We start from the raw sequence: 10,305 nt of genomic DNA, 5'->3' as shown, positions 1-10,305 counted from the left end.
GACCTCTTCTAAATCCAGCCCGCACATCTGGCAGTTCTCTGTTCACATATTGCTCCAAACATTTTTGGATAATTTTCAGGAGAATCTTGCTTGCATGTGATATCAATGATATTGTTCAATAATTTCCACATTCTGTTGGGTCACCTTTCTTTGGAATGGAAACAAATATCGATCTCTTCCAGTCAGTTGGCCAGCTGGCTGTCCTCCAAATTTCCTGGCACAACTTAGTGACCACAGCATTTCCTAATCTTAGCAGAAGTAGATTACCAGGCCTTTGTCTCTCAGAGTCATTTCAAGGACCTTTCTATTAGCAGACAAATCTTTAACTGTTGCCACCACCAGGGCCCTTCCAAAAGAGCCACAAGAGAATTCCTATGAAGTAACCATGTCCTGAGTTTTAAATAAATGTCCACACACTTTTAGCAGTTGAACTGCAATGATACAAGTAATACTTTTTCTGCTCCATTATTCTCTCCTTGAAATCCTTCATAACTTTCTCAAATCCTTTAAATTGTTATGTGCCATTGAGTTGACAAGTCATGGTGGCCCTATGCAAATCCTTTACATTGTTATGTGCCATTGAGTTGACAAGTCATGGTGGCCCTCTGAGCAGTGGCTCGGAATCTTGCCCTGTCCTGTGCCTCTTCATCATCTCCAATGCACTTGAACTCACTGTTACAGTTACTGGGTCAGTCCATCTCATTGAGGCTCTTCCTCTCTTACACTGACCCTGCACCCCTCCAAGCATGCCATCCTTCATCAAGGACTGGGCCATCCTGACAACATCCCCAAAGTATGTGAGGCGGAGTTTCACCATCCTCGCCTCCAAGGAGCAGCCTGGTTTCCATTTCTCCTGGACAAACCTGTGACCCAACAGAGCGTGGAAACTATAGAACAATATGATTGATTTCACATGCAAGCAAGATTCTGCTGAAGATTATCCAAAAACGACTTTAACAGCACATCAGCAGAGAACTGCCAGAAGTTCAGGCTGGGTTTAGAAGGGGTCGTGATACTATGGATATTGTAGCTGATGTTAGATGGATCTTGGTTGAAAGCAGGGAGTATCAGAGGAATGTCTATCTGTGCTTCATTGATTATGCAAAGGCATTTGACTGTGTGAACCATAACAAACTGTGGCTGACTCTGAGAAGAATGGGAATCCCAGAGCACTTGATCATGCTAATGTGAAACTTATACTTGAAGCAAGAAGCAGTCGTCAGAACAGAGCAAGGAAACACTGCATTGTTCAAAATTGGGAAGGGTGTACGTACGCCAGGGATGTGTCTTGTCTCCATACCTTTTCAACGTGTATGCAGAACAGACCATCCGGGAGGTTGGGCTCTATGAGGAGAAATGCGGCAACCCATGAGATATTAAAATAATAGCTGGGGGTGGGGGGAGTGTTAACTACTGTTGAGTAGAACCAGCGCATGGCTGACTCTCCACTGAGTTTTCAGACTGTAAAATTGCCCTGAAAGAGATTACCAGTCTTTTTCCCTCTGGGCAGCTGGTGGATTTGAACTGCCAGAGACGTGGGCTTTCAACGAGCAGTGCACCTAGACTGTGCCACCTTGAAATAGTAGAGCTGACTGATTTCTCTGACTTGAGGAATAAAGGATTGTGAATGCTAGAAACATGTGCTTTTATTCCCTCCCCCCCCCCCCAGTGTATTCTGTCATTTAACATTGATGTGGCCTTTCTGGTCTGCCAGGTGTCAGCTCTGTAATAATAAAAGCAGTGCCGCTCAGCATGGGCTGAGCGTGACGGGCCAAGATCCCAGAGATCACTGCGTGGTGATCACCTTGAACCTAATTTTCATCTTGATGTTTATTTCTCCCTAAGCGGTCTTGTTTCTCTTCAGCATCATTTCAAGCAACTTTCCAAAACTTTACCATTACTTTAAATTTTGGTCTTTCCTCAAGGTGCCAATCACATGGTATTGGCACTTGGAAACTTAAAACAGTGCTTTGCTCACTATTCAGGTAGCTGGATAAAACTGTGGGCAAGCTGCCTTTCGGGAACCACCTCCCGATCTTACTGTTATTGTTTGTTATGTGCCATCGGAACAGACACATAGCTGAACCTCCAGTGGGTTTTCAGAGGCAGTGAATTGCGCAGACTTCCCATCCTCCTCCCAAAAGGCAGCTGGTGGATTTAAACCTCCTGACCTTGAGTCTGCAGTCAAGTTTCTTACCAGTGTACCACCAGAGCTTCCCAATCTTATGCTCACACCAATTTTATTATGGCAGAAATGCCAGATTCTAAACACTCAGCCCATATTGGAGATCAACAAGTTCTTTATTAAGTGCATGGGTCAGAAAGTTAGACCATTCGGAGCCGAGGGGAGGCAGAACTTGGGTTGATACAGGTAGTTGTTTGTAAGGGGTACTCAGAGTTGGTTGGTTACAGTTCTCTGAAGCTTTGGGAGTTGCTTAAGGGGAGTCTGGGCTTCAAGCCAGGTACAGATGTAGTCAGGGAGTGGTAACCAAGCTCTGTCAGCATAAATTAGAACATGAATCTTAGTAAAATATATCAGTATTAAAATCATTGAGGCATGCATTTCTAAAATGGCTATTAAAGCAGAATGGATTCCTTAAAGCTCACTTAAGCAGCTATTACCGAATGGCTTCCCTGTTCATGATCTGGGAGCTTGCTGCTTCACTTTCAGTCCCAAACCCATTTCCTAGTCCTTTTCTGTTTATACATATATTTATTTTATTGTCATTTCAGTGAAAGTAAGGGATGGGTTTTCATTCAGTTGTTGATACACCTTTTGCTCTCTCTCCCTCTGCTGACCCATTTGGTAATGCATGTCTTGTTCCAAATTATCACTTGTCATCCACACAATGTCTAATCATTCCCTTCAGATAGTCTCTCCCTTCTCTCATCCTGATGTAGTGTTCATTATCTGTCCATTTTTTCCCTGTTCTCCCCACCCCCACCCGTGTCCATCCTATTTCTATAATAGTGGGCCTATGCAATATTTGTCCTTTTGTGCCTGAGCTATTTCACTCAACGTAATGTCTCAAATGCTACCACATATTCACTGCCTTCCCCCTCGTGTGCTGAGGGAGATGGTATCTGTGTTGGACTGAGGTGTAACATGAGGCAGCAGGAGGCAAGCAGGTTTATGTCCCTTGATCATCTTGCTCCTGTAATAGGGAAATGTTGCCACCCAAGGAAAGGATAACAGCGAAATCTTGTCACTATTTGAAAGCAATACTAGTATCTTCTCTCAATGAGAAAAAAAAAAAGCAAACCATTTCCTCCATGTCAAGCTATCTGAAGTGGCATGTGTTTTCCTAACATCAAAATACCCGATTTTCATTCTTGGCAATCACTCATAGTTAACCCTGGACTCCATGACCTTTGCAGAGAGCCACCTCCCAGCTGGAATTTCATGAGTTAATGTTAATGATCAATGACCCAAGACAACAACAATCATAGCAATAGCCTAAATTGTATTTGCCATGTGCTGGAGGCTGCTGCTGTCTGTGCATTTCATGTGTTAGCTCTTTTGGTTCTCACACCCTAGGAGGGTGCTCTGCCCACCCCACATCATGGATAAGAAAACTGAGACAAAGAGAGATTTGCCCAAGGTGGCCAGGATGAGAGCCGAGAGAGCCTGCTTGCAGAGCAGTGCATCTTCTCCTCTGTGATTGTCACCTGCAGTCTGTTCATCTGTTTGACTTTGCATGAAGAATTGCTTTAAAAAAATACTGGTAATAGCAAAGTCCTCATTCTACAGCAAACCTCGCAAATGTCTCTCCCTCGAAAGTTCTTCGGGAGCAGGGAGTCCCACCTTCTGGTCCTGGCATCCTGTCTGCTTCTCTGGGTAGCAGTCTGGCCATGCTGTGTACAGTTCACCTTGGTGAATTCACACTTCTGATTCTTCTCCTGTGCAGTTGGTCTTTACCTGATCTTATTCTTCCCCACAGGCACAACTGCAAGAGAGGAATGACCCTCAGCAACTGCTGTTAGACTCCAAGCACATGTTCCCTGTGCTATTCCCATTTAACCCATCTTCTCTGATCATGGACTCCATCCACATCCCGGCCTGTCTCCATCTGGATTTCCTCATTGAAGTCTGAGGGCACATGCTTTTAACCTTGGATCAGTCCCCAGTGAGAGCGCGGACAACTTGTGGACTCAGGGGCTGAGTGCAATCTGGTAACCACGGACCAAGTCAGTGATGGAGGTCCTGTGCAGAGCACCGCTGAACTACACAGCACGACGCATTGATGCCGTTATTTTTGTACCTAGTGCTCAGAATAAAACACCGAGACATGGGATATTCCCTCTTACAGTTTGGTTTTACCCTCAACAAATACACATCCTAAGTCACAGTCACCAAGCACCTTTCTTGCTGTGAAGAGTATCAAGTCTGAAAAATGGACATGGCCTGGTTTTGGTCTTTAAATAGAACCAGAGACCAACCAGAGAAGGGTACTATTTAAAATATGTAAGTTATGTAAATTACTTTGTGAGGACTTTTAACACATGTTGGCACTGATAACCAGGATAATGATATTCACTGTTTTCCCCAGGTGGGCAGCACCGTGCAGGTGAGTTATAGTGAGATGTCTTGAAAACAAAACTAGAAGCATGGGCATTCTAAGCAGCTTCCCAAAGGTATAGCTGAGTGCCTGGCGATGGGGAGACAGTGGTGCCAATGACCCCTAGACCAGGCATTCTGAAGCAAAAATAGAAGACTTGGGCTCAAATGTGCCCAACCCTCTTTATATAGTATCACATTTATGGGAGAGTTATGCTAAAAAAGACTGCAGTCACAATTTTCCAATGGAAATGTCCAAAAATTGTTGTTAAGTCCAACAAAACAAAGATACATATAAATTAAATGGTTTAAGAAAAATGGAGGGAATGGAGGGAAAGGAGAGAAGAATGTGTGGTTGTTGTTTTTGTTTGGTTTTTTTTTTTAAGAATTTTTTTTTCATTTTATTATTTTTGTGTGAGTGTACCGTCAAATCAGATCTGACTGGTACAGGAGGAGATTGTCCCTCCTTTCCCGGCAGAGCATCTGGTGGATTTGAACCGTGCGCCTCTGGGATTGTAGTTACAGCTCCTTACCACTAGGCCACCAGAGCTCCCCATTGTTTGTTTTTTTTTTAAAAAAATTTACAATTGTGGAAAACAAACAAGTGAGTAGGGTACCTGCCCTTTTAATTCCAACTGAAAGAGAAAAGAGCAAAGAAGTCCTGCCTCAGAATCAGATTGCTTTAATATTTTTAAATTACTCCGTTTAGTGAATAATTGTTCAAAAAAAATTTTTTTTAAAGACAATAAACTAGCTTATGTCAATTTTCCCTCTTCAGGTTATTTTCAACATTTTTCAAGTCTGCCATAAAAAAATAATTCTCAATATCTCTGCTGTGAACTAAGAATTATGTGTGTGTAGTATATATTATACTACTTTAGTTCTAATATCATGACCTAACAGGCTTAGACATTTTCTCCTTTTTGAGGTGCTCTTGTGAACCCTTTTCAAAAGGATTCCATATGTAGAAACCCCTCCCTATTCTTTATGCTAGTTTCTCTCTGGGGGGATTTCTGCCTCCACCCGCTTCCCCAACTTTCTGGTCGATAGTAATAGTGCTCTCTCCCCTTGACAGGAGCAGATGGATTTTGTAACTCCTAGCAGAGCAGCCTCTACATTATATAAAAAAGTTAAGATTCCTTCATGAATTATGAGGCCACCCCTCCTCCAACATTTTTTTACTGACACCCAACTTAACAGGCCCTTGAAAACACATCATTCTTACTTACAACCTTCTTATTGTAAAAACAATCTTCTTACTACTCCCTAGATCTCAGATATCTCCGTTTTAGTCTTTCTTATCCTTTGGGACCAGAATAAGGTACCTTGCCTGGGTTAAGTTGGCTTATCATCTACGTCCCTTGTCCCTTCTCCTTCCACATTCAGCATCCTGGCTTCTCTCAGGCAATTGCACAGAGCTTCATCCTTCCGTTTCCAAAGATAGTGACATAATCTGATTTCAGGGACACAGGCCTTTTACCCCCATATTGCCTTTTCTAGAAAATGAGTCTAAAGCAATTGGGTATATGGCTAATTCCTGAAAGTTGTTTAGTAAGGTGTATCTCACTTTTTGATGCATTTTAGTTTGAAACAGATTTTCTCATGTGAAGACTGTCCTCTGTCTTCAAAATAGCCAAGAGCTCAAGCCCCTTCTTTGAGTGCTCAGATGTCCGACAGTGACTCTTCAAGTATCAAGACTTACTGTCCTGACATACGGTCTTATATCATCATTCTTAAGATCTCTTTGGGTCACTGCCTCTCTGCTGTAGCTCTCTGGTCACTGGAGGTGCCAAAGACTCAGAGGATAAACACTTGACAAGTAGAGTGAGTGAGATACAGGGAGAAACCTTATAAACAGACCTCTGTTTAGCCTAAAATATGGCAAATTTAGTGGTCTCCCAAACATGAAGGGACGTAAACCTCCCTTAATTTGTATGTCTAATTTAAAAACAAATAGGACTTCCTGTTAAATAATAAGAAAATAAAAACACCACCACACACACCAGTAATAGATCATGAAAAATAAAGTGACTAGTTATTTAATATTTAGATCTGTCCTTTTGAACTTCACACATGGAAGTGGAAGTATATTTAGGGACACTAATAATCTTTCGTTAGCATTTTTATTCTCTGCGTTAAAGTCAATTCATCTCGAGCATCTTGCGATGTCATGAGATCACAATGATTTTTTAATTTAACTTAATTTAGAAGTTTGAGCGCTTTGGTTTGTTGTTTTTTTAATATTTAAAATGTGGCTGACACCTTTCCCACTATGTGCCTTCAGCTGTTACTAAAGTAACCGGCATATCAATTCTTTCTCTGAAATGTGTTGCCGTGGGAAGAACCTTAATGTTCACCATAACATCATGATGGCTTTGTCTTTTGGAACATTAGAAACATTTTGAAGATCACCTAGGAATCAAATGTTTATAGCTCAAACAACTTGTGTGTGAAGTGTTATTGGGGCCCATGCCCTTTCCTTTCATATGTATGTATGTATACACATCAATTAGCAATTTTTGCTGAAACTGACAAGGATTTTGCCTCCAGGCGTTCTCACGGTGCCATCAGAGTTGCAGCTGGAGTAAGGACACCCAGAGACTCATCCGAGAAACAGATCAGCCCCACAGGTCCAGACTGTTCTCCCGTTCTAGGAATATGTCAGTAGACATTGCTACCCTTGACTCAGTACTCTATTTTAAAGCATTTGTGAAAACAATGAAATACTAAGAACGCGAGTGATTTAGGAACTCTAAATGCTACTTTTTAAATAGATTCATCATCAAATATTTATTTTGGGCCTTCACGTCTTACGGTTATGGTAACACAGTCAATTGGATTTTTTTTCTTTCTTTTGGATACAGGAAGTTGTTTTTTGTATACTTGACCTAATTTTGAAGGCAGTCAGGGAGTCCTAAATTGAAGCATTTGTAGAATGCCTCCATGACTCAATGTTTACGAAAATGTGCCCGCGTGGGGCAGGACCCAGTAGCTTTTATTCGTTGAATGTTCCTCGGCAGTCATTTTCTTCATTTGTTGCATGAGCCAAATATCCATAAATTCACTTTTGGACATATTGGTGCCATAATTTGAGAACTAGGGAGGTATAGAAAATTAGAGTTTAATGCCAATGAAAATAAAACAGCAAGGGTTGACCCATTATAAATAGCATTAGATATTAAATATTGTTTTTTCTTAAAAATAACAACCTCTAAATAACAAAGGGCAGTCATAAATGACTTAAACTCATTTCTAAAGAGACATCATATCAGAATAAAACAGATTAGGATACACCACTTGCCATCAACTGATGTTTAGAGGAAACACAGATTCTCTGAAGAAGCCCATGCATTCAAGGGTAACCCTAATGTTGTAGAAGAAATATGACTGATAAAAATATTTTTCCATTTTGAACAAATCTGTAAACTACACCTTTGTTTATAGAAAAATGCTTGTAATAGTTACTGTAATATCCAGCTGTGGATAAAAATTTCTGGAAATAAATACTTTTCAATAAAGAAAGCAATATACCAAATGGAAGTTAAAATTCTTCAACTATCCTTTGACTAAAAAACTTATTTTCAATGCTTTCTTGAGAGACATCTTGAAAGTCATCCCAGGGCCTGGATTCAAAAAATATCCTGGTCATTTAAACACAAGGTCAGCAAACTAGAGCCTGTGGCCAGTCTGAGCCCCACATATTATTGTATAACTGGTAAGTAAGGAATGATTTTTAATTGGTAGGAAACATTTTCAAGACTTTTGTGACATGGGAAAAATCATATTTTATGGAAACGCAGGCCCATTCATTTGTACACTGTCTATAGCTGCTTTGCATTGAAGTATTACTATCTGGGCTATTACAGAAGTTTTGCTGACCTGTCTTAAATTCTGAGCCTGCCACTAGCTAGTTGCTGTGTTTATTTTGCTTTTCTGTTTCATGTATACTTGTGATTTCTGATTATTCAGGGAAGTTGCCTTGACCCAGAACTAGTTAGACTAAGTTATATTGACAAAAATGTCATATATAGTCCCTAACTTACAACCCTATTATATGCTAGTTCTAATATAAGTCAATGACCTCTTTTTTCTCCTTACATTTTCACTGTATTATTGCCTTTGTGTTACTTACATCTACAGTCAACACACAAGGTAGCAGCAATCAAAGAGAGAGATGTGTTGCGTTGGAGAAATCTGCTGTCAAGGACCTCTCCAAAGTACTTAAGAGCAAGGATATAATTTAAAGACTAAGGCGCATCTGGTCCAAGTTAGGATATTTTTAGTTGCTTCATATACATATGAAAGTTAATAAGGAAGAACAAAGAAGAATCAATGGCTTTGAGTTGTGGTATTTGCAGAGTACTGATTATCCTGTGGTCTGCCAAAAGGATTCTGTCTTAGAGGAAGTGCAACCAGAGTGCTCCTTAGAAGGCAGGAATGTCAAAACTTCATCCTGAGTACTTTGGGCTTGTCAGGAGCTGTCTTTGAAAAAACACATGCTTGGAAAACAGAGCCAAGGAAAGAGAAAGGAGCTCTGATGGCCTAGTGGTAAGGAGCTGTGCGGCCAACCTAAAGGCACAAAGTTGAAACCTAGTAGCTGCTCTGCAGGAGATAGATGGGCAGTTTCCTCCCGTGCAATTTACTGCCTCTGAAAACCTGGTGGAGGGTCAGCTATGGGTTGGTTCTTACTGGAGGAGTATACAACATCAAAGAGAAGATGTTCAAGGTCAGTGAAATGGATTGACACGGTGACTACACAGTGGCTTTGCACATGACAGAGTTCCTGTCTGTCTCATGGGATAAATTTGAGTTATAGTTGACAGCACCTAACAATATTTGCCTTTTATTAGTAATATCTTTACAGTAACAAAAATACTTAATGCCTTGTAAAACAATTTTTACTTTTTTTTTTTTTAAATGTGTGTACCGTCAAATCAGATTTGACTGGTACAGGAGGCGATCGTTCCACCTTCTTCAGCAGAGCATCTGGTGGATTTGAACCGTGCACCTCTGGGATTGCAGTGCAGTTTTCTGCCACTAGGCCACCAGAGCTCACCAATTTTTACTTTTCAAAGAGAAGAGTGTGTGTGGGAGGGGTGGGCAGAGAGAAAAGTGCAACAACAATGAATGAAGGGAAATCCAAAGTCTGTAAATTTTTCATTAAACTTAATTTTTAAAAAGGGAAGAAAAAAAATACTTAACGCCAAGGGAGTCCTGGTGGCCCAGCTGCTAACCAAGAAGGATTAATGGTTCAATTCAGTGGAAGCAAGGTTGAGCCATCTGCTTCCTAAAGAGTACAGTCAAGAGAATGCTGTGGGGTTGATTGGACATCTAACAACAAAGTATGCACTTAAAAAAAAAAGAGGTGAGGAGAGGGATTGTATAACAATGAAAGAATTTTTCTTTTCAAAGAGAAGAGCGAACTGGGGGAGGGGTGGGCAGGGAGACAAGTACAACAATGAATGAATGGAAATCCTAAGTCTGTACACTTTCGTTAAAATTAATTTTTTTTAAAAAATATGGATAGATGTGATACCGCAAAATGTTCATACTGGTAGAATATTGGGGTAAGTTATATGGATATCAGTTGTGCATTGTTGGGTACAGTGAAGTCAACCATGACTCATGGCTATCCTTCGGATGTTAACTATACCTGTCTTTCTACTTTTCTTTCTATGCAGAAGTTTTCTTTACAGTAAAGTGGGACTTAAAAAAGCAAAAGACTATTCTTAAGGAGTGCTTTGCTT

At 40.7% G+C, this 10,305-nt stretch overlaps 1 protein-coding gene across 1 annotated transcript in view; it reads left to right on the top strand.

Annotated features, from left to right (window-relative positions):
- The window catches only part of MYO5B (myosin VB), a 224,013-nt gene extending 219,919 nt beyond the window's left edge, over positions 1-4,094 (top strand). The window contains exon 39 of the mRNA XM_006891707.1: positions 3,942-4,094. Coding sequence (XP_006891769.1) covers positions 3,942-4,094 — 153 coding nt within the window. The remainder of the gene's footprint in view (positions 1-3,941) is intronic.
- The last annotated feature ends 6,211 nt before the right edge of the window (positions 4,095-10,305 follow it).

Source organism: Elephantulus edwardii, unplaced genomic scaffold (assembly GCF_000299155.1).
Source record: "Elephantulus edwardii isolate Elephantulus edwardi_28Jun2011 unplaced genomic scaffold, EleEdw1.0 scaffold00103, whole genome shotgun sequence".
NCBI classification, from domain to species: Eukaryota; Metazoa; Chordata; class Mammalia; order Macroscelidea; family Macroscelididae; genus Elephantulus; species Elephantulus edwardii.
The sequence above is the reverse complement of the archived record's forward strand: the minus strand, read 5'-3'. Positions and strand labels throughout refer to the sequence as shown.